General features: G+C 35.9%; 1 protein-coding gene across 1 annotated transcript; it reads right to left on the bottom strand.

Moving 5' to 3' along the window:
* Window positions 1-304: 304 nt before the first annotated feature.
* On the bottom strand, window positions 305-28,000 carry LOC148949966 (transmembrane protein 179). The gene is made up of 5 exons (XM_089092035.1): window positions 27,879-28,000; window positions 17,358-17,534; window positions 12,407-12,535; window positions 8,462-8,546; window positions 305-1,615 (listed from the first exon to the last, which is right to left on the bottom strand). Exons 1-5 carry the CDS (start codon window positions 27,983-27,985, stop codon window positions 1,451-1,453), a joined length of 663 nt encoding a protein of 220 aa, XP_088948161.1. The 5' UTR covers window positions 27,986-28,000; the 3' UTR covers window positions 305-1,450.

Genomic DNA, 28,000 nt, shown 5'->3' with positions numbered 1-28,000 from the left:
ATTAATTTTGTGCTAAAAATGTCAACGCATATTGTTGCATTTTTGCTCTGAGGTTGTCCTTCGATAGCATAAAAAGTACAAATAAACGAAGTTTACAAACTAATTCAACTTAAGAGCCCATACCACTGATCTTTTCCTATCAAAGAATGACTACTAATTTTGTACTAAAAATATCAACAATTGCATTTCTTGGGTTATCTTTCGACATGGTACAATAATATGCTTCTACGGACAATTAACATAGATCTTATCTATGGCAAGCTAAACGAAATATAAAATTATTTTGGGAGAATTATATGTAAATAATAGAAATTGGGAGAATTATTTTAAAAATTGGGAGAAGTATATTTATACATTAGGGGGAGGGGGAGAGGGGTAGCTTGCAAAATGTAACCTAAACAAAATACCAACTAAATATTTATTAAAATATACTTACAATGTAGTTTTCCACTGAGCCGAAGTTAATTGTCTCCAGCGAAGCTAATTTTTCCAGCGGTTTAAAGTTATGAAAGGTCTATGTAAGAAGGGCCATAACTTCTATTTTGTAGTTTAATTCTAAAGCAAAATTTTAGACATTTTCGACAAAATTTTAGATCAGCAAAATTTTAGACATTTTCAGGGTTTAAAAATTTTGCTGACCTACAGCAAATATATTTTGGATATTTGGATATGTATTAGGATAGCCTCTAATATCCAGTAAAATGGGATTATGTTCAGCCCCTAGCGCTTTAAACGAATTAAGCTACTGTTTAATTTGACAATACTGGACAAATAATTTACCGCCTATTTTCGACTGCATCGTTATAAATCGTACCATTGTCCGAAATAGGAGCACATTATTTCTAACAATTTTGTCGCTAACTGATTTTAGCCACATTCCGAATAAGGTTTTGACAATAGTTTGCAGTACGTGGTTGCGTCCGAGGTGCAATTATTCACCCAAATAAATTCAACACATTAGCTTTTTTTCTTATCTTGTCCTTCGAAATAACAAAACGAATAAAAGTTAAAAAACAATTAAAATAAAAAATAATGCTGCTACTGCAGAATTACTCCTCCTACGATTGAAACTATAAAATTCTGAAAACAACTTTAAAAAATTCTTTCCTAAAAATGTTTCACTTTACTTTACCTCCCCCTTTCCCCTAATTTGCAAATATGTAGCCCAAATTATATTTTCTCTGTGCATTTTTCCGTTTTTTTAATTCGTCAACGTTGCTTCTTTGCCATTATATCTGTTTGAAAAAAAGAGTGACGTGGGGCAAAAAGCATGGAAAATATACAGTTTCGGCTATATATTTGCATTTTATGGGGAGGGGGTAAACTAAAGTAAAGCACTTTTAGGAATGAAATAAGTATTTTAGAATCTTTAAGATCGTTTTCAGAATATTATGTTTCCTTGAGAGAAGAAGTAACCCTGGAATACCACCGAAATAATTCGCTGATCATTTCATCTGATTGTACCAGTGACTTCCTGTACACCTTCCGTGAAAAGTCTTCTCCTTTCGCGAGCCATGCTAGCTCTTAGATTCTGTTCAGCATGATGTCGTACTAATTTGATAAATGAACATACAAAGATACCAACCCAGCACACCATAGACATCCATGCACCATACTATAGAAAACGAGAATACTTATCAGTAAATCTTCAAGAAAACCTGCATGTTTTCGTAGTAAAGCACAAATGACCAGTGGTGTCAGTTGAAGGGAATATTTGTTCCTTTGCCCCCTCCTAGATTTAAAAAAATTCTGTTTTCGGTATTTATTTTTAATGAAAAATTCTTTTTTTGGTACTTTCACTGAAAAACCTAAAAAGAAAAAAATTGCCCCCTCCCCCGCCCCCCCCCCCATGATTTGGAAAAATACATTTTGACCTCATCTAAATGTTCGCGAATTGACGTCACTGCAAATGACACAAACCTTTAGGGGCTTGGGGGGGGGGGTGTGCTGTAGCCATAAACCATAAGCAGACAAATTTAAAGTGATCGTCTTCTAGCCTAAAGGAAATAGGGTATTAGAAAAAATTGTACGAATAAAGGGTGATAGATTGCCAAAGATGGTCCTTTTCGGTCAACCATCTGGGACCAAACAAAAAGGGACCATTCGGGTCGTCCCCGATTGGGTTATGAAGAGGTCATAAGGAAGAACTGAAATATATTTTTTCAAAATCCCGAGGGGGGGGAATTTTTTCCAGTGAAAATACAAAGAAAGGTATTTTCTACAATTCGGGGCCTGTTGGGGCCCCCAACCTATTGTCTGTGGTACCAACAATAGCGATCAAATTCATAAACTACAATAGAACAGTCAATAGAACTAGGGCCTAAGAACAAAATCACAATGCAAGTTGTTAAGGAATCACAAAAAATGCGGAAATAACTTTTTATTTGGCTGACCTTACTGCATAGGCTCACATTTTCATAGGCCTAGTGACTTTCAGCTTTTCAAAAGGTTAAAGATCTAATTCCATATTCGTTTGATATGATTTTGATTTAGCCTTTGAACTTAAAAAGCACACCTGTACTTAGGGGAGGGGAGGGATCCTAGTGACATCATTCAACATACTTTACCTCCCTCTGAAATTACAAAGGAATAAAACTTACTTTGTTCCTTTTTTACCCTCCCCCCCTTCAGCTTGAAAAACACTAGCGCCCTCTCACCTGGGTTGGAGCATGGGTAGCACTGATCTGTCTCCCGTTTTTTTGCGATTTTTTTTCGTTTTTTTAAGGCCTAGTGGGTAGAGAGACGTTTAATGGCTCATTTAAAAGCTATTTATCATACCTAAGTGCTTTTTATAATTACGCCATTTGCAAGTGCCAGTTAGCACTAAAAATGGTACTTCAGTGCGATTTCTCAAGGGTTAGGCTAGCGGGCTACCAGAATATCCGTAAACCGATATTTAATAGCTCATATTGCTCATATCTAGGTTCTTCCTATAAATTCTACCATCTGTAAGTACCAAATGGCACTTTTGATGCCACGTCTTAAGTAAAAAAGCTGGGGTAGTGGGCTACGAGAAATTTTTAGAGAGGTGTTCAATTGCTCGTTTTAAAGCTATTACTCATATCTACGTGCTTTTATCAATTCTATTATCTATAAGTGTAATATAGCACTAAAAAATGGCACTTTTGGTGCTACTTCTTAAGTGGAAAAACTTGAAAGCCTACAACAGTACCATTGTAATAATTATGATACAAACCCTTAACTGGAGGTTTACAAGAACCCCTCACGTATGCTCCCCCTCCCAACCCTCTTAGTAAGTTTGATAAAGTTTCATAAATCGTCTGCTCACCTTATATTTTACTTCTAAGGTTATTGTGAAAACAAATTTATGGTGATCTCGAAAAAGAGCCAGAAATTCCTCAAAATGATGTCAACATTTTGTAATTATGCGGCTTTTGCAGCTGTTCACCACCGTATTCTCTGGGGACTGTTATCTTTAAACACGAACTTTTTCGGACAAATATCGGAAATATACACGATTAATAAGAAAATGTTGTTAGAATTATTTGAAAAACAATCAGAGATTAAATTTTTAAATAATAATAATAATATATTTGAACCACCTTACATATAAAATGTAACAAGAGGAGTAAAAAAAAAGAAACAAAAAGGAAACTTCTTACCGGGGATACACACATGTGTCAGCACAGATAAACAAACATAAGAATTACAAAATAAAATGACTCACATCAATGAAATATAGTTGAATGGAAAATCGACTACTGATTCGCATCAGAATTTAGCTACTAGATTATCCATTTTCTCGAAAATTTCGAAGACCCCATCTTCTTTATCTATCTTGATACATAACTGTTATATATAACAGTTATATATCAAGTCTTGATATATAACTGTTAAGGGTCCAAATCGGAAAACGAAGAAGACACTTACAAAATCTGAAAAATAGCGAACGAATTTGTTTCCGTTTAGAAGCGGTGAAAAACTTCCAAATAGGGATAGAAAAGAAAACACGAGGAGCAAAAACGCGTTATACAGACGACCGAGCGTTTTCTTATCGAATAGACCCTTCACCCTAGAGAGAAGTCCATAGGAATTTCTCTGCTTCTCCTTCAATGCTTTAATAATGAGTGGTCGTGTTGCTCGAATTGATGTTCCGTATGAAAGCCCAAGATATTTGAGAGACACGGAAGCAGAAATAGTAGAAGTGCAAGCCTGGTTCTGGGAGTTAGGAGGATGTCGACACCCAAAACAAAAAATTCGGTTTTTGGGGAAGCAACTGGTATTCCAATATCAAAAAGCCCGTCATAAATGTTATCCACTGCGATCTGTAGCGACTGCGCATCTTCTGGCAGAAGGATAATATCATCCGCGTACGCAAGATGACTTGCATCGATAGACGGCTCAATGAGAAAAGGTGGTATTCTACGTGTGTCACAAGAGATTTCATTGTTGAAGATTACAGGACTTCAGACCGAGCCCTGTTTAACTCCACGACGTACAGGAATCCGGCCATGATAAAGACTTTCCCCTCGTACGCGAATAGAAGCCCTCTGATACCACTGCCATATAGAGGCGCAGATGAATGGACTTGCTCCTGATTTTAACAGAGCCAATATAGCTTACGAGGGAAGGACCGAGTCAAAAGCTTTAGATATATCAGTGGCACAAACATATACGGGCTTCTTTAGTTTCTCATGCTTTTCGAGAATAGACACGAAAACGGCATGAGCGTTTCCGACGCCAAGGCCCCCAAAAAAACAAGATGATAAACACCATAATCACACTTATGCGAAATTTTTAGTAGAAGGATCTTTTCAAAGAGTTTTGCGATGACTGAGCAGACTGTGATCGGACGATAAGAATCACAAGACCCTTATTTTTTGGGGAACGCAAGTCACGATACCCACACATGAAGCAATGGGTATGTATTGCTGCGCAATACAAGCTTGGTAGACAAGCGCAATATGTTCAACTAGCTTTTCGATACTATACATCAAATGTTCAGATTGAAGCCCATCTGAGCCAGGAGCTTTACCTTTCTTAAGTAGACGAATCTGGGTAAGAGCGGACGACGGCGTTATAGGAACGAAATTGCCGCTATGGTCTAGTTGAGAAAAATAGAGAAGGAGGGTCTGGTGGAATGGTGTATGCGAAGAAGAAGTGAATTTTGATACTTGCTACCAAAGCTGCTGTGGGTTATTTCTGACATCACGTGACAGGTTGGATACCTGCCGTCTCTTCCAAAGGAGTGCCGCTTTCCAGTAATCTCTCTTTGTAGATTTGACAATTCCAAAAAGGAAACTGGATCTTGGACGGCCACAATCAACCCTTATCTTCAACCATAGTTTATGACGGTGCTTCGCGAAATTCGGCTCGGGACCCTCCTTCCATCCCTTTTTCCGTGTACCCGTGTTCCGTGTTCCGTGTACCTTTTTCCGTGTACACGAATATCCTCTGATGGAACTGCCGCTGACGCGGCGATTTGCAGCGAATGAGTGATTTCGGCAAGATAGCAATCCAGATCGAGGCAATCACCTTTCAACGTTGTAAAGAGCAGATGGAAAGGGATTCTGATCCTGGAAAGTATTAAATCCAGCACACTTTGACAAAGTGGCAGGTCAATACTATCCCAAAACACCTTCTGAAACCAATTGGATTTTTTATGTATTTGCGAAAGAGACAGATTCAAATAGAACTGCAAATGCAGATGGTCCCTAATTAGCATATCATTGGCTACATCAACCATGAACTCCCGGAGCTCAGGTTAGAAAGGACAAAATCAAGATCAGAAGTAGAACCCGAGTGATGCACAAATGAAAGCTGATTATATTTTGAAAGCACAAACAAGTCATCAGGTAGTGATGACAGAAGCATCTGTGTGAAGAGTGCGGCATCATCTTTAAGGTCTGTGTTAAAATCCCTGCATATTACGAATGACTTGTTAGACGATTTGAATTTATGGAGAGACTTAGACAGGGATGCGCAAGCTGATGCACATTTACGGCTTGAAACGGCATTTCGGTAATTAGTAGGCATATAAACACAAAAATCACAACACTACCGAGATCAACAGCGATAAATAGATCATTCGACACGACACAACTACAAATTCTTATTTACAACAACTATTAGACCGTTAGAGGGGCGGCCTGCGGTATGTTGAGCAGGTCTAATAAAATATAAATGATCAGCCAATAGTTCCAGCATAGAAATGTTATCAGCGTTAACTGTTCAGTTAAACAAACAATATCATAACGATTAACCAAATTCTCAAAAGTTGTTACCTTTTCTCGGCTTTTGAAAGAAAACAGAACCGGGGTCGTTCGGATAGTCGGAACGTCTGAGGGATCAACAATTACGAAGATAAGTAACTGCTCCTTACTTGCAACAAGACAACTTAACAGTTCATAAAAATCGCCCAGAAAAGTTTTAGCTGAATGAGAACCCCTTCGCTTCTCAAGGGCGTCATACTTCAGAGCGCATTTTTGCAAACGTCGATCGTCTGTTTAAGTGCATCTTTACCAAACAAACTTTGCAACAACTTTAATCACTGTGTCTTTGTCCTTTTCAACAATACGGACCAAAAAGTTAAGAACAGGACAAACAAAAATGGAGACCGCCATTAATACGTAATCCGATCGACCATCATAATGAATCCACAGTCCATTTACAAAAGCCAGTTTATCAAAAAAGAAACTTCAAAACCATGTCTCGAAACTTCAAAACAAGCTGAAAATAAGTTCTTCAGCTGAAAGTAAGGAGTAACATTAAAACTTAAAACGAACGGAAATAATTGTTCCATATATGATGGGGCTGCCCCCCCCCTGAAAAATGGTGATTGCAGTATTGCTTTTACATTAAATTGAAATAAAAAACGGGCAGATTTTAATTTTATAAAACACAGTTTTTCCGAGGGAAGTAAAGAGCGAAGTTGAAACTTAAAACGAGCAAAATTTATTACTTCACAGCCTATCTAAAATATATTGACAAAAGCAGCGCAAATAAATCAATTGGTGATGTTTCCCTATGTTTGTAGGATTACAGAAAACTAGCACTTCACTGAAAACACAAAATGTATATAAGTTTTGGTACAGTAAAAGTAAACCATTTAAGGGCACTTTTAACTGTATAAAAATTAAATATTTTTGGATTGTTGCTTAATTTTTTTTCGTTTAATTTGGCATTACTTCTGCACAATGAGCTCAGTCCAATGATTGACTGTCGTTTTGGATCTGAAAAAGGACACTTTATGATGATTTTGTAGACAAGTTCGAAGTGAACCAATCTAGGTAGAAGTAGGACTACAGATTCGCTTTAGAATTTGTATCATAACTTGAAATTCTCCGTTGTATAGAGAGAAATAACCGGATATCCAGAGTTTGCATTATGGCTTTCGTTTAGAGTAATACTAGGTGAAATCAAGATGTTTCCTGATAAATCAGTCCATTATTTTTATGGTGTTTAATGACTTTGCGCTTCTGAAGATAATATTTATTTTATGCCTAGGTTTTTAAGATAATTTTAATTGTGCAGACTATGCACAATGTGCAGACGAGCTCGTGTAAGACTATGACAATCGTTATAGATTATTTTGTTGTCGTGAGGCTACGCACTAACTTTTGACTCCCAAATCAATATTCTTGTTTTTTATGCTTGGTTTTTGTGTTTCCAGTAAAGCGCTTGTTTTCTATGATCCTACAAACATAGGGAAATATCACAGTTGATTTATTTGCACTACTTTTGTCAATATATGTTAGATAGGCTGTGAAGTAACAAATTTTGTTTGTTCTAAGTTTCAACTTTGCTCTTTACTTCCCTCGGAAAAACTGTTTTTTTTTTTTTTTAATTCATTAGAGATGGGTTCTATTGACGAAAACAGACGTAGCAAGCCAAAGCTTCTCCTATGGATATCAGTATTCCTTCAAAAAGTTAAATTGCCTTAAGATTCCTGATCCAAAGGGTCCCTCCCCTAAAGAATTGATAATAAATTGGTCAAAACTGTAGTTTCTTTAGACGTTAATCAATTTTGCGAAATTAGTGTAATGTGGGATAGCTTGGAAATTTCTCCTATTTTTGTCAGAAAAGAGTGTTAATTATTCACTTCACCTTTGCGCAACGTTTTTTAGTGAGAGGTTGTAAACCGAAGTTTATAGACATACTTAAGAAAAGGAAAAAAATCTAAAAGCAAAAAAGGTCCTTAATACTGCCTTAAGATTCCTGATCCAAAGTGTCCGTCCCCTAAAGAATTGATGATAAATTGGTCTAAACTGTAGTTTCTTTAGACGTTAATCAATTTTGCAAAATTAGTGTAACGTTAGAAAGCTTGGAAATTACTCTTATTTTTGTCAGAAAAGAGTGATAATTTTTCACTTCACCTTTGCGCAACCTTTTTAATTGAGAGGTTGTAAAGCGAAGTTTATAGACATACTTAAAAAAAGGAAAAAAATCTAAAAGCAAAAGAGTTATTTTATGTCGTCAAAAGAAAAAAATCCAAACCTACCTGTGCAATTGTTAAATGTGTGAAGAAGTTTGATGTATCAATACCGTCAGCTTTGTCAATATTGTTCTGCTCTGCGTCTTCACAACTAAAAGAACGACAAAAAGTACATACTTCTACACGTCATACGTAACAAGCACATATATGTATATGTACGTATACATAATATAAACGTATTACATTATATAATGATATATACGTATATATATTACGTGGTTATATACATATATTAAATAATACGTACGTACATTAACGTATACGTAAAACGTTCATATTCGTAAATAAGTATAAAGATACGTATATACCTCATACACGTGGATACATGTCAAGTATCATCATGAATTTTGTTCATTAAACAGCTGACAAACTCATCATTTCAGTACAGTACAAACTCAGATTTTAGTAAAAATTTTGAAATATACATTTTTTAGCATTTTCGTTAAAAGAAAAATATTAGCCCTCTTTAGAGGTTTTTGGATGTTTTCATTAAAATTTTTATCTTTTGTTATGTTTCTATACTATCGTTTCATTTGTGAGATATTCAGTGTCCATAGATACATTTTAGTGCATTTTTCACATCGCACTGCTAAACCTCTGAGGCAAATTCAGTGGTGAAAATTTCTTTACGCAATGCTATTTAAAGCTATTCTTTTGGTCCTTTACCCAGAAATCCCATTAAACCCCTTGGAAGTTCTCATATTTATTCTGTTTGGGACATCATAGGGGCAGGAACTTCTCAGATCTGAGGAAAAATACAAGATAAACCCGATTTCTTTAGGATTTCAAAATAGCAAAACGTTGGGTTACAATAATCGATCCACTAATGTATTTTGAATTTGAAGTACCGAATTTTATATTTGTATGCATTTTCTATGAAGTGTTTTAAAGTTTGATAATTGATACTTGTAATTTATTTTATTTTTCAATAATTTTAAGTGATGATAAGTTTAAAATAATAGTGTTAATTTCAATCGTATTGGGCAGTGTTCGCTACTATCAAGAAGTAGTGGCAAAAATTTGACATCATTTTGGGGAGGGGGGCGAGGTCCGTATAGAAGACGTAAAAAACATACCAAGATAGTTCAGCGTCCTTATATGACCCTGCATGACTATTAGAAGTTAAGTATTACATGATGTTAGTCTTACATGATAACCCAGCATTAAAGAAAAACAAAAAATTAACAGGGTTGCCATCAATAGTACTACCGTACCCCTTGTTGTACTTTTTACTGGCCAGGATGTAACTTTTGGTACTTTTGTATAGAAATGTAGTACATTTACTGACTATGTCGAAGGTTGAAGAAGAAGAGACTGTGAATTGGTTGTACACTTTTAATCACCTATATCACAATTAGCCACTTGCTCACAATCCTACTCACCAATCGCAGCAAAGAGCTTGACGAGTAATTCCATAAAAAATGAAAATGTTCAGGTAGTCCACCTCAACCATTACAAGTTTCCTTCAAATTTTATATATTTTAGATAAATAATGTATTTAGATAAATTATAAAATTAGATAAATTATATATTTTAAGATAAATATTGTAATTTAAGGACTAGCATAAGCATTAGGGCAAACAATTTATCTCATGCAAAACGAAAACAAAGAAAAAAACATATAACGCCACCTAAGATTACCCACATAGAGTAATGTTATTTTTTTTCTCCTTATTTTTAGATAAAAATGATGCTTGAACTTTTCAACCAGTGTTGCAGTAGTCCTTTGATACGATTCAGAAGGATTTTTAACAAGCCATGGCTTATATTTTTCCCATCTGCTCAAAACATCTCTAAAACTTGTTTGTCAAGTTTTGGTTTTGGATGACCATATCTTTTTAATGATTGTTTGCCTTCCCAATTTTCTCGTATCTGGATTTATGGGCGTAAAAACTATCCTATATTACACATGTAGATTACCTATTATTAATTTTTGGCTCCCAATTTGGAACCGATGGAGATTTAGCGTCAATTCAGTGGAGGTAGTTGAAAGCACAGAGGAGCAGAGTACAATAAAATGTCTAGTTTGTCATTTTATTTATCAGTTATTCCGCACACTTTTAGAATACCAGTACACCAACGAACACTATTTTAAGCAATCCCCATGTGTCTTTTCTTTTCTTTTTGGATAGAACACACCTTACTAGAGAAGACGTAGATCTTAGTAGAATGTATCTAGTAGCGCCATTTCTTTGTCAGGCCTGGGACTTTTTATCTATAGATCTATTTTACCTTAGTAGAATAGATCTAGAAGCGCCATCTCTTTGGTAGGCCTGGAAAATTTTATCTACAGATTTAGGATGTATTTCAGGTTGCAAACCTTAGTAACTTTGCTTTAACTACAGAAGTTACTTGAAGTGACATCCACCAGGAACGATTGTGAAGTAACTACTGGCTTATTAGGTTTGTAAGCGCATAATCTTCATGAGTTTCAAATGTATTCATTACTTTATAATATAATATATGTTTCAAACTGATATATGTTTCAAACAAATAATATATGTTTCAAACTGATACTAATAGCAATGATGATAATGATGAATAGTTACTTCACAAAAGATGTTCGTTAACTATCTTTAGTGAGAGTTACTAAAAAAGTAAATTCAAAGTTACTTTTCTGTTGTTCTAGCTACTACAAAACGTCAGCTGGAACAAAAAGTTACTTTTCAAAACTTTTAGTTACTTTTTGTTGAACCTGGAATGCAGCCCTGTTCTACCTTAGTAGAATAGATGTAGTAGCGCCATCTGTTTGACAGGCCTGGAAAATTTTATCTATAGATTTAGGATGTATTTCAGGTTGCAAACCTTAGTAACTTTGCTTTAACTACAGAAGTTACTTGAAGTGACATCCACCTGAAACGATTGTGAAGTAACTACTGGCTTATTAGGCTTGTAAGCGCATAATCTTCATGAGTTTCAAATGTATTCATTACTTTTTCATTAAAATAATATATGTTTCAAACTGATACTAATAGCAATGATGATAATGATGCATAGTTACTTCACAAAAGATGTTCGTTAACTATCTTTAGTGAGAGTTACTAAAAAAGTAAATTCAAAGTTACTTTTCTGTTGTTCTAGCTACTACAAAACGTCAGCTGGAACAAAAAGTTACTTTTCAAAACTTTTAGTTACATTTTGTTGAACCTGGAATGCAGCCCTGTTCCACCTTAGTAGAATAGATGTAGTAGCGCCATCTGTTTGACAGACCCGGAATTTTATCAATAGACCAATACTACCTTAGTAGAATAGATCTAGAAGCATCATCTCAGGCCCGGAACTTTTCAGCTAACCCTTGTAGACCGTACAAGGGAGAACAATGATTCCCTCACATATCTTATCATATTCACTCTGCCCAAGGAAAACATAAATCATCTCAAGTTTCGTACTGATATTTCATTCTGTGTTGGAGTCTAATAATATAAGGTCTTCGGGTACTACCACTGTTCTGATATTTCCTAAACTGGTTCAAATTTTGTAACTGCATTTTAAAGCATTATCACACGGAAGTTAAAGACGACTAACTATGTATCTTGTAACCAAACCTTCAAATAACTAAACCAAGGAAATAAATTATACCTAATTTTGTTACAAGTCCAAGTATCCTGAGGGAAAAGAAAACATGTATCTAAAACAGGATAAAGCAAAAGAAAAGAATAAAAAAAAGTTACTAGGGTTTGCAACCGGGAATACACCCTAGATCCATAGTTACTTTTCTGCGAAGGTAAAAATTGATCTATAGATAGAAAGAATAAAAAAGAAAACTTGTATCTATAAAAAGAAAAAAGAATAATATTGATTTACATTATGTTATTCATGTCCGATTTGAGAGAAAATTCAGGGTGTTTTAACCTAAAAAGATATTTAGAAACTTCAAAATGGCTTCCTTACACTACAGAGCCTCCATCTTGCAAAATAGTTTAAGTAAAAAAGAAACAGTTGGATACTTACGCTTCAAATCGTTGTGTGATATCATTACACCAGTAGAAAAATCCCAGGGTGATAAGCAAAGCTCCAGTGAGGGTAAGCACTGCTAGTAACAGGCTGATTACTGTATCAAAAAAAGATACCAAAAATGTGCTGAAAACGATAAGAAGATCGAAAATAAACTTCAAGACAAGTAACTATAAGGAGAAGGACTAGGCACATTTTGGGAAAGACACAAAAAAATTCTCTACAATATCAATACTTAAGATAAAAGAATAAAGATCCTCCAGGGTCATTAGTCGCGCATAAGACATCAAATGGATGTTTCAGTTGCAGCATATCAAGACTGCCTTAAAAAAAAAACCGGTCTTGTTGTGAATCGTTGCATGCAAAAGATAGATTACATCATAGTCTTTGCTTTAGCATAGAATTTATGAAGAGTGATGCCACTAACAATGATCAAATTAAAGGTCATAGAGACTTGGTGAAAGGTTTATTTGATATAAAATTAAAAGCTTTAGTACCCTTTATAAAGGGCCAAGAAGATCAAAGGGCAGCCAACAATCCCGTCAACGGCAAATCTGCTCCCTAGACGCCCTATGACTCAAATAGCACTGAATCAAAAATTTCAAGATAGCCATTTTGGTCAAAAAGGTCGAAAGGTTCAAACAATTTACCTCTAAGGACCACATGATATGTCCAGCAACAGGGGCAAGGGCTCCAAATTTTTGTAATTAGCGCCACATGACATGTTCATCACCACCAGTAAGGGTCCCAAACTTTCCAATTAGAGCATACAAAACATAGGCTTTATAAATGCATTTTAATAGGAAGAGGTTGAACATGCTACACCTCAGGACGTCCCGAGGGGATGGCACCCCTTCCAACATTTTTGGCAGTCGGTGAAATTTTCACCGAAGGCAAAAATTTCGGCATAAATTTTGCAAAATTGGGCGAAATTTAGCAAAATTCTTGATTTCTGCAGAAAATTAGGTATAAATCAGGTCGCAATTAAGTAAAATTTACGAAGATCGCCCCCCCCCCCCAATGAAATAAGCCTCGGGATGCTCCTGCTTCAGCTTACTAGAATCAAAATCATACAAAAGTTTGAATCTGTGTGATTAAAGAGTCCAACATCGGACCATTGAGCTGGTAAACTTCTTTCGACCACTCATCCCGCCCCTCCCAACTTCACACACATAGACTTATTGTACTACTTTTGATTCATGGTCAAATTGGATTTTTTTAGGGAGTTATCCCAAATAATCATATATTAGTCATTAAAATAGCAGTAGGAATATCTTAAACCAATACACACTAAGTAGGCCGATAGATTTTACAATGACATTGGATTTATACCATATTTGGTATTTAAGGACCTCTGAGATTGCAAGCCTGAGAGTTGGCTGACCGTCACAAAGACAAAGGGCCAATTAGCAAATTATCCCAAGAGACTAGCCATCATCGATAGCTGTCGAGAATTTGTGATTTTACTAGTGAAATTTTACATCCTTTTTGTCGACGAGCTTGCCGATCAAAGCGAGTGGCACCACAGGGAACTTCGAAAGTGACCAAATTGCTCAAATAACAATTTCTTTCAGCTGATTTTTAGCATTTTCCTATCAGAAATGCTAGAAAATTTTCAGGGGGAGCCCTTTCCCGAACTTTAAAAAGGGAATTCTGCTCCATTTAGTCAAAACACACAGTTCATACTTTCCAGTAACGTAAGTTTCATTAAAACTGAATATTTCAGACTTAAGCAAAAAGACGAGAAATTAAATGGTTTTTTCCAAGATTTCCAGGATATAAGGTGTCGGCTTTTAGTTTCCTGGTATGTATTCGTATCTCTTTTCCAAGCTGTACAGGTTATGGCAAGACCGCCCAATCAATTCTAAATAATTTGGCCACACGAACTAAAAACGCTTATAATGGACGAGATAGCGTGATGCCCTTTAGTAAATATTTCACAAACACGTTTGATCTACACCTAACGCGGTTTGTTTTTTAGGAATCACTCTGACAGGGCCATATCCAGTAATTTTTTTTTTTTTGGGGGGGGGGGGAAGGGGGTATTTTTTCGGAGGGAAGGGGGGATATTTTTTCGGAGGGAAGGGGGGGAGGTATTTTTAAAACATAAAAATAATTGTACATGCATTTTTGTTGCGTTTTTACGGGTCGGACAAACATTTTGAGGGGCGGACAAACTTCTTAACCGCCTCTGGATACGACCTAAAATTCTAGTGTAACTTATTCAAGTTCTCATATTGCGTATTTCATTCCTTAGCCTTTATGATATCTGCGCAAATTTTTGGTACATTATTTACCTGAGCCTTGTTTTCAGGCCACCCACATCCAACACGGAGTTCTACACGAGTTGTGGAGATTATCGTTTTGAGTACCGTGTTCAACACTAGCGAATGTCTTTTCAGAACCCGTGTTCAACCAACCTATTTTGGCGAGCTACAATTTTGAGGAACTCAATATCCAACACGCTTGGAACCCATGAGATGAAAACGCCTTAAAGTTTTATTGGGTTGAACACGGAGAACCTGGAAACAATTTTTGCCGAACCCGCTGAAAACACGCTCCAACCCCGGTGCCTGAAAACAATTTTCCAGTACTACAATTTTAATGTAGGACTTCTGTTTCATTACAGTTTCAATGTAGGACTTCTGTTGCAATGAAGGAATTCTGTTAAATGCTTCAACGCTAGGCGGCAATTCTGTTGTCACTTGATAGCTAAGATTCAATTTTTCCACGACATTGGATTTTAAAATTTGTTTTCCATTGTTTGTAGATTTAGATTGAAAATACGTGAAAAAACTAAAATTTTCTATTATTTAAGCAAGTTTAGATAGTTATCTAGTAAAAGTTCTGGCTTGTTGAATGGAAAGACAGAAAACTAGTAAATCCAATAGTACCAGTATCTTGTCCTTAGGCGGAAGTTATTCTTGTATGCTTGTCGCGAAATACGTGTTTCACAGGGAGCATAAACTCAATAGAAAAATAGTTAATCACAAATGATGAGAAATGAACTGAAATGATGGTTTCTTAGCAAACTTGTTGATGGTCACTTAATATTGCAATATAAAAATACAAAATCAATACACTGTAAAAGAGTCAAAACACACATCTTCCATCTTCCACGTGGACATTTGTGATCATTTGAGAACAAGGATCCATGTCAATAATCACAGTCATGCAGAGTCTCACTTTGTAAGCTTGAGGACGGCAAGCATTCCATGCCCCCTTCAGCAACGATTTTTTTCGGGGAGGGGGGGTCTAATACCCTAAAAGGTGAATATTTAAGAAGCAACTTCTAATTTTTTCTACTAGAGTTACTGTTCTGCTATGTACAGTTATATTTATTACTAATATAGGCTAACTACAACTAAACCTGAATGTTAGATTTAATAAATGTGCTTATATGATTTTTAGTTGCAGAGACTCAGCTTTCAAATAAAAAAATAAAAATAATTCAATTTTAGAACCTGTTTCTAGCCTATTTCAAAATTCCCAGCCACACCCGCGAATACTTAAACAATAACAGTTACATATTTATGGCAAAAAACTACAAACATTTAAAAACATGTTTTATACTAATATGCAAATAATGCACTAGTTCAGGCACTTGTAAAGTAAAGGTAAAGAATATGGCACTGGACTTCACAATCCCCACCGGTGGTGCTGATCTCCAGTTCATAGCCCTTCAGCTAGGAAGAGCATTGGGGGTAAAATTGGGGGTAAAAATTGCAGGCTATCCATCCTGTGCTTTCACAAACGCTTCCTACTTACCTTCCCCAGATTTTTCCAGGTGCCCATTTACAGGTGGGTCGACTCTGGCTGAGCTTACAGATTCACGCCACTGACTCTTGTTCCAAATCAAATAACCAGCAACATCAGGACTCGAACCCCTGTCCTCATTCCCAAAAGATTTTAAGTCTAGCATGCAACCACTCAGGCACTTATATAGAGGGTATTTGAAAATACCGTAGCTGCTTTAATTAAAAGATTAAATAATAACAGCTACATTTGTAAAGCAAAAAATATCCCCATTTAAAAACACAGGTTTTTACCATTACATCCAATAATACAAAAACTAAGCAGCTTATCCAATCTAATTAATAAATGCAAGCAAAGGCAACTTTTTCTGATGGATCGAGTTTATCTCCCTAACCTATCTTTACTTACACCAATGGATTTGGGACCTTGCACTTTAAAAATATGAAAATGATAAAAAAAAAAAAAAACAATAGGCTGCATTAAATAAAAGTATATTGGACCTAATTCAGAGATTATTGGATACATATCTGCAGCTTTTTTTAACTATTGAATTACTCTTCAGAAAATAGGAGAGGAGGCGTCCCCTACAAAAAAAGGGAATACAAGTCGGAATAACTACAAACAAATGACTAAAAATGTTGCATAAATAGATTCATAACTGGTTTAAACATTAAATTATATTATTTTAAAACAATTTGAGGATATTAAGATGGTAGGTCATGGCAAGATCATAGAGGTGAAACATGGCTGCTAGCCACTTTTACCAAAAAAGTTGTCATTGTAAAGTAGTCTTACACAATTCTACTGGCTCTTACAAAATTGTAAGTATTGGATTCAAAGTTATTTTTAAGTGTTAAATAGTCAAATGATAATGAAGCAAAAAGGGGACTGAAGCAGACCCCAGAAGCTGTCTTATCAAAGGTGTACATATGAGTTTAAATCCTATAGGGTGTATAAGACAGTGTTTATAAGTTGGTGAGGAAAATTGTACTTCCAAAATATTTCAACTCCTAGGAGTATAACAGTAATTTTCCTGGGTGGAGGAGGGGATGAAAGCACAAAAGTGTTTTTTTTTCCAGTTTTTCAGAGGATGACTGTCAGGGGAGGGGATTAGGTAATGACAGGACAAGTAATTCCCTGTGGAAGGGTATGCTGGTATCCTTCCTGTAGAGCAAGGAATAAATAAAAATACCTTTCTGTTCCTTTATATAAATGTTTTCCAATTTTATATGCCTGAATAAGAGATGTCAAGCCAAGGAAAAGGCTAATGACTATGGCAAAATTGCAATAAAAACGTGAAGCCCACTGGACAACAAATTGTCCATCACTTTCTCTCCAAACTCCACTTGAAAAAAGAAGACAATGACCCCTGAAAAATTAAAATTGCAAGTTAACACAGAGTATAGCCAGTGGCGTCAACTGAGGGGAGGGGGCACTAGGCCCCTTGATTTTGGGAAATAGCTTTATTGCATTCTCATTGAAAAATTCTCTTTTCTAGGTATTTACATTGAAGAAAATCTTTAAGAAAAAAATTCACTCCCCTCTAGATTTAGAAAAAATACACACACCCTCTCCCCCTAATTTTTCCGAATCGACACCACTTATAATTGTATAATAGCAAGAGATTTATCATGGGGAGACAGGAAAAAACAGCACTGCTATGTCAGGCAACTAAATTAAAAGAAATAGAAAATTTCAAAGAGAATTTGATAACTGAGATTATTAATCACTATTTTGCACGGTTAAAGTTGAAATTTCTCAATAAGCAATAGTTAATTTTTTTTTTCATGAATTACTGAACTCAAAATCCAGTTTGCAAAAAGTAGGCATACCTAAGCTTGGGAGAGTCTTGTCAAGTTAAGTACATTACCTGACTTTAAGCTGGTATTGGTTACAGAATCTGATATTCTTTACCCTCCCCTACATTTTAAAATGCCTACAAGTGTGCATCATTTTAAGCCAATTACAGTATTCAAAAGACCTGAGTCATTTCAGAGTAAAATCACCAATTAGAGATTTCATTGTCTTCGCAAGCAGTTGAGTTAGAAAATGAAACTTTCAGGAATGGATCTAAAGCCAAAATTATACCAAAGGAAGGTATTTTCAAGCTAAGAAATGTTGCAATTCTCACAAAAAAGAAATGTTGCAAAGCCCCAGATACCAGATGAAAGTTGTGATTTCATATTTGGGCACTAGCACCAGCTTTCACTCTTATCGATTTTTTTCTAATTCCTTATTACAGAACTAGGGGACTTAATCCAAATCCACAAAAAAATTACTTAACCAGAGCAAACCTTTATTGAATACAGCTTCCCAATCAAAATTATGAAATTCTGGTTAAGCCTCGATCTTAGCTTTGAACAATCATAAGGTTTTTTAATTAAATTTTTAAAAAACAACAATTCTTTGGTGAAGAAGAACTAATTATTTGGTGTTTCTTGCCAAAACCATGTTATGTTGCCAAAATTTGGTCTCCTCTTTTCATAGGATGTAGAACAGAAACTCCTCTTTTCGAAACTGGTCTTAAACCTTTTAAACTGACCACCCTTTCCATTCCTCCAATATTGTCTAATTTATACAATAGCCCAAATTTAGTGTAAATTTCCTTATGAGCTTATGTAACCTTATGTTTCCTTATGTAACCCTATTTTGATTGCCTAACTTCTCAAAAAAATTTAAACATTCAATGTTTCAAATTGGGGTCGATACAATATTTCAAAAAGCAGAACAAAAAAAATACATACTGTAACTCATCAAGTTGATACAATATATGTTTCTTGCTTCATATCAACAAAGACCAGTATTTCAGCTTAAACAGTATATTGCCACATCTATGTGATACCAAGACAAATAACCAAAAAGGGTAATTCAATTAGAGTATCTACACTTTCTGGGTAAAAATGTTGACCCTGAATCAATTGGTGAGATCCATCTAATTATGTACCGTCAATTAAATAAGTTAAAAGGGAATAAAATCAGTACTTCTTATCCATTTCTCAGCATTTAATATATATTTTATATGTTTTTTCATCTTGTTTGATCTTGAGAATTAAATGTATTACGTTTCTAGATCTTAATATGAGTTTCAATATGACTTTGGGAAAACAAATCTTAAAAGAATTTTTTTTTGTTCACTTGCAAAATCGGATTGGCCTCTGGTCCCTCCAAATCCTCTACCTCCACCACCGATTTTTTAGCAAAAGGTAGGGATATTGCACTTCGTTTAAAATGGAATCATGGAAGAATTCTTCATTTTCAGTGCAAAAATGGAAGTCCACACTGGAAAGTTATTAGTGCCAAAATGAGCTAAGCCCTGACTTGGTGTAAAAAGCAAACTTGGTCCTGACTCAATTTGAACACAAGCCAAGTTCAAACTGGAGTATATAACTCAGGGCGAAATTGAACTAAATCCTGACTTGATGCAAAAACTAGCTAAGTCTTGGTTTGGTACAAAAGTCAGCAAAGACCTGACCCTATGCAAATGACACAGTAGCCTTTAGTGGTTTTGAGGGGGCAATAGTCCCACTCTAATTTGTAGTAATTCCTTTTGGTTTCATGTTTGGCATGTTGTTCATTATAAGTCAGGTTTGTCATTTGTTTCATTAATTTATTCAAGTAAGTTTTTTTTATGTTTCACTTATTATATGACTTTATTTCAGCTATTTTAGGTTTCAAGTATTACTGTTTACTTTTCTTAGAAAATCTTCCTTTGGGAAAACATTTTTAAATTGTTATTGAGTAAGATCAAGTTTTATAAATTTTTGAGCAGTTGGCTTGGAAAAATTACTAGGTCAACTACTATTGATCTTTAGTGAAGGCAACTTTTTATAATTGTGACTTTTATCAACTAGTCCCAAAGTAGAAGGAAATGAAAACATGACAATTTTTGCTTCATTTTAATTTCATATATATACAATCTTTAAACAGTACAGTAAATTAAATGCTTTCCACTTCGGAGGGAGAGGGGGCTGAACAGGAGTCAATTTGGTGAAAGTAAAAATTTTTGTCCCCCTTGCCAAAAAAAGGGGCTCATAATACCCCTGAAAACAAAAGTAATGTAAAGAAAGTGGAGAAAACATTAGAATATGAGCCAAAGAGGTGTAAAGTAGAGGCCATGGATCAAAGTATTAAAGACATAAAAAATGCAGCCATGTGGAATTTCAGGAAAAAGTTACACGTGAATGCCAGCTAATTGAGAGGCAATACCCCGAGCGAGACTGTCACACCTGAAACAGGAACTGGGCCACAATTAGCGAGAACGAAAGAGCTAATGAAAGATGGGCGGAACATTTTGATAGTGTGCTAAACCGAGATAGAGTTGCAGGAAAAGATATAGAGGAAAATGAAAAAGTTTGTGATACCTTGGATGTGAAGGAAGATTTGTTTTGCGAGGAAGAATTAACGACAGTACTAAAAGGATTAAAAAATAATAAAGTTCCAGGTGCTGATAGGGTAGTAAATGAGTTTTTTAAATATGGTGGCTCTGAGGTTAGAAACAAATAACTGAAGATTATGAATATGATTTTCGAAAAAGAGGAAGTATCAAATGATTTTAGAAAAACCTTAATTAAGCCACTTTATAAGAAAGGTATAAGTGAGTGTGGTAATTTTCGAGGCATTAGTCTGGTCTCTGTAGGTAGCAAATTACTTAGTAGTATGATACTTTTTAAACTGAGCGATGCTATAAACAAAGTTTTAAGAGAAGAACAGTGCTGTTTTAGACAGGTAGAGGATGCGTCGACCAAATTTTCACTCTTAGGTTAATAATTTAGAAGTGCTTGAGTTGTCAAACACCTTTGGTCCTTAGTTTTATAGATTATGAGCAAGCGTTCAATTCTGTTGATAGAAGAGCTATAGCAAAGGTTTTATCCTTGTATGGTGTACCAGACAAATACATTAAAGTGATCAGTGCTACGTACGAGAATAACACGGCTGCGGCTAAGGTAGGAAATGAGGTTAGCAATTGGTTTTGTAATGAATCAGGTGTTAAACAGGTCTGTGTTCTATCTCCATTTATGTGGATTATATTGATAGATTTTATATTAAGGAGCACAGGAATGGCAGTGGGAGACCATGGACTCAAATGGGGAGGAAACAGTCTCCTGGACTTCGATTATGCTGAGGATTTAAGCGTCCTAGAGGAAAGAGTGAGCAAAATGAATGAATGAAATGAAAAATGAAATGAATATTTAGAAGTTTTGAAAGTTCAGGATGCTAGAATAGGTTTGAAAATTAATGTTAAGAAGACAAAGTCACTAAGGCTAGGAATAAGCAAAGATGAAAAGGTGACGTTGGCTGATGAAAAGATTGATCAAGTGGGCAGCTTCACTTACCTTGGTAGTATTATTATTAAAGATGTGGGAACAGTGAAGATGTTGAAAGTAGAATAGCCAAGGCTCAGGGTGTTTTTTCACAATTAAAAAGAGTTTGGAAGAATAGGAAGATAAGCCTACAAACCAAAGATTAGAACATTAGAAGCTACAGTGATGACAGTAGTCAAACATGGCTCTGAAGCATGGGCGCTTCGAAAGGCGGATGAAGATTTGCTAGATGTATTCCAGAGAAATTGCTTAAGGATTGTTCTAGGTACCCAGATGACTGGCCGTATTTCAAAAAATAGGCTGTACAAAAAATGTGGTTCAATACCACTCTCTATAATGAAGGCTATAATGAAGGAAAGGTTGAGATGGCTAGGGCATGTTGTGTGGATGAAGGATGACAGATTTCCGAAGATTGTTCTTCTTGACCAACCATCTAGGGCTAAACGGAAAGCAGGTTGTCCTCGTCTGGGGTGGGAGGACGTCATAAAGAAAGATTTAAAGGAAATGGGAACTTTGTAGGAGGGTGTAAAAGGGGAGGCTATGAATAGATTGGGATGGAGGAGGATCGTGCGTAGCTGTGTTGGTCTCAGGCAGCTTGGTGCTGTGGTGAGTTGTTAGTAGTAGTAGTAGTAATACCCCTGAATGCTGCTACTCCTCTTTTGACTCATAATGATTCTGATAACAGTCCCAAACAATTAAATTTCAATCATTACCTTTACCTTAAATGACCTTAAATCGCACTAGCCAGCAATAAGGACAAATCCTGTAGACGCCGGTCAATGATGATGGTGGCTCAGCTCATTGGGCGCATCCCAAACTGTGTGCCATGGCTTGCTGCACCAATCTCTGTCAACAGCTGACTTGAAGGCTTCAGTATTAGGGGACATGACTGCATTCTGGCTAAGGGAATTCCATAAGCCAACCACATGGTTGGAGAAAAATTTGTTTTGCAGCCTGGTATTAGCGCGTTTCCGGTAGAGCTTTAGGGGGTGCCCTCTTGTTCTTGACAAACTATGTAACTGGAATAAGTCAGGGATGATATCGTGGTTGCAGATCAATTTGAATGTCATCAATACATCTCCTCGCTTACGTTGGAATGTGAGAGATGGTATTTTGAGCCTCTGGAGTCTGGTAGAATATGGCAAATTTTGAAAACCCCTTATGCATTTCGTTGCTCTCCGCTGCACCAATTCCAGAATCGATTGGTCAAGCTTGTTAACTGGCGTGGCAATGGACATCCCAAATTCTAATTTTGGTCGGATCAGGCTCTTTAGGAGCTTAGTAATCACTGCTGGAGATCTACTGCAGAACATTCTCTTTATTATACCAAAAGTTTGGTTGGCTTTGGCTACTGCAGACTGCATGTGTAAGTTGAATTTGAGCTTGTCATCAACCAAGACTCCCAGATCTTTTTCGCAGTGACTGGTTGTAAGTGGCTGTTTAGAACCACAATTGGATTCCATAAAATACTGGCTGAGAGGGTTGTTTGCTCCAAAGTGTATGACCTTGCATTTCTGGATATTAAATTCTAGTTGCCAGGTTTTTGCCCATGTTGAGAGTGCGTCAAGATCTGCTTGGATGTCTTTGGTACTTTGGGGGTCATAAATTGGACCGATTATTTTGGAATCATCAGCATATAAGCATATCTTATTCTTTATGATTGAAGATGCATCATTAATATAGATGTTGAATAGAGTTGGGCCCAAAACTGTGCCTTGGGGTACTCCGCTTTCTACATCTGCTGATTCTGAGAAGAAAATTGATCCACCATCCCCAAATACTCTTACCACCTGCTTCCTGTTGGTAAGAAATTGCATCGTCCAATTTATGACTTCATTGTGGAGGCCTATTGCGTGGAGTTTAGAATTTAGCTTCCTGTGACATACTTTATCAAACGCTTTCGTGAATGATTTAAAAATTAAATCATTAGAATTAATTTTTATAAATTAACTAAAAAAAAGGGTAAAGAATATGACATTGGACTTTACGGTCCCTACTGGCAGTGCTGATTTCTGTTTCTTGGCCCTTCAGCCAGGAAGTACAATAGGGGGTTGGGGGCCAACCATCCTGTGCTTTTGCACACCCTTCCTGTTTACCTTCTGCAGATTTCTCCAGGTACCCATGTCAAATGATAAACTTCTCCGAATTAGCCATGTCAAATGACTAATTTGGCAGTAACTGATCTTACCTGTTTATTAAAGATGTTTTTAAAGTCGTTTTTAATCATTTAAAATTAACTGCATAGTACATTAGTTAAAATCCAAAAATTGAGAAAACTTACTTTCATAGAAGGCATCAAGCCCTAATGCTACTGCTCTACTTTTCACAATAATGCTGCAACCACTACAAATTTTATCACAGTACAACCACCCTGACTACTTCTCCAACAAAACTACTCCCTCCATGGCTATTTCTACCATAATTAATCAATGCACAACTACCCCCATGAAGTAGTTAAGCTAGGTAATGAAACTTTCAGAAATGGGTCCAAACCTTAAGCTATGTGTTGACAAGATCTTTTGTAATATTTAAAGTGTCTGCCTCCACAGTCTCCCCTCCAAAGAGCATTGACCTTTGATGAACCTGCATAAGCTTCATCTTTTGCTCTTTAGTGCTATAAGCATACTCCAAAGAATATTAGAGTTAATCTTGAAAAATTAGAACTACAGCACACATGAGGCTCAAAGAAAGTGTTTAAAAGTAAAAATTAAAGAACTTACTCTAACCTGATTTATAAAGATTTGTTTAGATGTGTCTTTGATTTGAGAAATAAAAATACTGATCATGGGAACTGAGTTATCCAAACCTAGAGACAAAAGAAAATAGAATTAGACCAGGTTAAAAAAAAAAAATATCTTAAGTACAGGTATATGTTTTTACCTTAAATTGCACTTGCTAGTGATAAGGAAAAAACCAGTGTACATCAGTCAGTGATGATAGGGCCATAGGACATCTGCTGCATCTCACTGTTTGATGTACTTGATGACCAGGCAGTCCCAAACATGTCTCTGTCATCAGACTAGAGCAGCTTGTAGGTCATTATTGTGTCACTCTTTGTTGAAGGTATGTTAGAGTTGGTAGCTTAAGGCTCTCCAATCAGCATGCACACTCTTTATCCTTAAGGCCCTTCACGCATTTTGTCACATGTCTTTGGACAGATTTGAGAGCCATCTGGTCTGTTTTATTAATTGGCATGGTGATACATATTCCAAACTCCAATCTTGGTCTCACCAAGCTCTTGTAGAGTTTATTAACTATTGCTGGGGATCTACTGATAAAGGTGCACTTGATGATACCAAGAGTTTGGTTTGCCTCTGCTACTGAAGCTCAGTTGTGGCATTTGAATTTAAGATCTTCATCTAAAATGACCCCCAAATCTCTTCCTGGGGTAATCCTGGAAATTGGTTGTCTCATACCAGCATTTGATGACATTTAGTATTGCCATTGCAGGTTATTTCTTCCAAAGTGGAGTACCTTGCACTTTTCAAAATCAAACTTGAGCCTCTATATGTTGGCCCCCCTGCAAAAGCTGTCTAAATCTGACTGTATTGAGGCCACACCCTGCTGTGGGTTGATAGGACCAATAAGTTTGAAGTTATTGGCATACAGGCTAAGTTTATTTGTAACATTTCTAGGAGCATTGTTAATGTAGACATTGAAGAATGTAGGCCCCAAAGCCATTCCTTGAGGCACCCCACTTAAGACCTCTGCTATTTAAGAGTAGCAAGTTGTACTACCTTCACCAAAGACTCTGACCTGCTGCTTTCTTCCCTTCAAGAAAGACATTATCCAGTCCACCACACCCTCTTCAACTCCAATTAGCTTCAGTTTCAACAGGAGCCATTGATGACAGACTCTAGCATTGACAGAAAATCTAGCAGGAGCATATCCATTGAGAGACCTTGGTCATGGAGCTCAGTTTTGTAATTATATGAGTCAATCAGATTTGTTTCAACTGATCTACCTTGTTGGAATCCATGTTGCTGTTTTGATAGAAGGTTATTTGTGACCAAATGTTTGAGAACGGAAGCAATTACAATGCCTTCTAGGATTGTCCCAACAGCAGAGGTAATACTGATTGGTCAATAATTGGGAGCTCTGGTCCTGTCTTCTCCTTTGTGTATTGGCAAGATATGAGCAACTTTCTAGTCTAATGGTGTGACTTTGACATCAATAGACTTTAAGAAGAGCCTTGAAAGTGGCAGCACTAATTGGGTGTGAGCTTCCTTTAAGAGTGTTTGGATGAATGTCATCTGGCCCAACAGACTTATTTGAATTGAGCTTTTTAAGCCAAGATTCAAGCTAAACCTTATCCACTATTATTGAAGACACTTGAGCATTAATTATGTAGTGTGGTGGGGTTGGAAGGGGGCAGTGTCTGGTGGTGTGAATACTGACAAAAACTGGTGGTTCAAGGAATCAGCTATTTTTGCAGGTCATTTGACTAGATTCTAATACAAACCAGGTCTGTAACCATCTGTCTACCAGGCTTCTGTTCAGAAGCCAAAATATTTAATAGTAATACTAATCAGTAGTGATGAGGTAGCTGCAACCTAGTAAAGGACAAAACACAGCCAATAGCAACCAAATAAAGCCCAAATTTCCCTAAAAATGGTTTTGGATTGAAACAAAAAATGCTCTATTAGAATAGCACTGGCCAAATACCCTATACAGTAAATTCACAGTCCCTTGGCTTGAAGAACAAGGAAAATCACTTTTTTGCAAGGGAAGCATCTTCTTTTCTGTTTTTTCCCTTTCTCACCTCTGGAACATCAGAGAGAGCTTTTGAGAGCTTGTTTTAAAGGAAATTACTATATCTACATGCTTTTGTAATTAAAAAAAAATTATAAAAAGTTATCTATCTTCTATGCAATTTCTTAAGCCTGGTAAATAGAAAAAGGATACAGTAAGATTCTAGTATAGCAACTTTTTGCTATCTTGGAAAGGGATTAGGTTAGAAAAATGAAACTTTCAGGGATGGGTCTACAAACCAAAGTACAGGTAAAGTTCTACCAAATCATATTATTGAGTTAGGAATAAAGTGAATACACCATTCGATGCCTTTTTTTATTCTGATTACAAATATAATAATAATTTCTATTGGAAATGAATTTCAGCCCCCCCCCCCCTATATATACCTAACCTAACCCAACCCAACCTAACCCTGAATTGGCATATACAGGAGGGGGGGGGCTGAGATTCATTTCTGATAGAAACGATTATTATATTTGTAATCAGCATAAAAAAAGGCATCAAATGGTGTATTCACTTTTGTCCTAACTCAATAATATGATTTGGTAGAACTTTACCAAAGTATGTCCTGGAAAGATATTTTAAAGCACCTACCTCTACTCCTTCTCTTTCTAGAGGGCAGTGGGTAAATATTTACCAAATCATATTATTGAGTTACAAGTAAAGTGAATATACCACTCAATGCCTTTTTTATGCTTTTTACAAATATAATAATCATTTTTGTCAGAAATGAATTTTATCTCAACCCCTATTTATACAATTCAGGGTATATATTTGCACATTAGGGGGTGGGGGTAAATTTTATTTCTGATGTAAATGAGAGGTAAGTTTAAACTTTCCCCCTACCCCCCCCCCTAATGTGCAAATATATATCCTGAATTGGTATATATAAGGGTGGGGGCTAAAATTCATTTCTGACAAAAATGATTGTTATATTTGTAAAGAGCATAAAAAAAGGCATCAAGTGGTAGGCTATATTCACTTTACTTGTAGCTCAATAATATGGTTTAGTAAATATTTACCAGGCAGTGACCTTTGATGACATTTAAAAATCTTTGTGTTATGAAGGATGAATCTTGCAAAACAGATCTTCTGCTTAATTGAAATACAACAAATTTTTTTCAGCTTCATAACTTTGCTCAATCCCAATTTATAAGGTTTCAATGATCTGCAGATAAATTTTCTAAATTTAGAAAAAAACCACTTTATTTCTTTATTCCACTTTATTTATTTTTTTAGAAAATTTAACTCAAATAGCAAAATTGTAGCCTATTTTCAGAACTAAAACAAGAGGAAAGAAAAATGGTAACTTAAAATTAAGGTAAAATGTTTCATCAAAATTTCAATAGGTAATAGACCTGTCAAGTAGGCAAATTTCCAATACTTAGAAATGAGAATAGGGTTAACTTTGAAGCTTGGCTATACCTCCCCAACATATATTTTTGGCTCTAAATTCATTGCTGAAAGTTTAATTTTCCTCACCTAACCCCTTTCCAAGATAGAAAAAAGTAGCTAAATTAGAGTTTTACCAAGGGATACATCTAAAAAAAAAAGGCATAACAGTAAGGTAGGCTTAACCTGACTGATTTAGGCTTAAGCAGCATACAAAGCAACCATCACATTCAAAGCTAAAAACTTACGTAAAATCTTCTTTGTGTAAAGAAATAGGAACTATAATACAAAAGCAGAGAACAAAGGCAATTATGGACCCAACTAATTGACTGACAAGGATTCCATTCGATTTCATGTTTTCAAAATTCGT

This window comes from Artemia sp. Qi Xiang Cuo, chromosome 7 (genome assembly GCF_049724085.1).
Source record: "Artemia sp. Qi Xiang Cuo chromosome 7, ASM4972408v1, whole genome shotgun sequence".
In the NCBI taxonomy this organism is placed as follows: Eukaryota; Metazoa; Arthropoda; class Branchiopoda; order Anostraca; family Artemiidae; genus Artemia; species Artemia sp. Qi Xiang Cuo.
The sequence above is the reverse complement of the archived record's forward strand: the minus strand, read 5'-3'. Positions and strand labels throughout refer to the sequence as shown.

What these genes read in the sequence shown, in the direction of transcription:
- LOC148949966 (XM_089092035.1), bottom strand. Translation starts at nt 27,985, where the DNA reads ATGAAATCGAATGGAATCCTTGTCAGTCAATTAGTTGGGTCCATAATT. An exon ending in TTATATAAAGGAACAGAAAG is followed by an intron (nt 12,536 to 17,357) that starts GTATTTTTATTT and finishes TATCGTTTTCAG; the next exon opens with CACATTTTTGGTATCTTTTT. An exon ending in ATCACACAACGATTTGAAGC is followed by an intron (nt 8,547 to 12,406) that starts GTAAGTATCCAA and finishes TCGTTCTTTTAG; the next exon opens with TTGTGAAGACGCAGAGCAGA.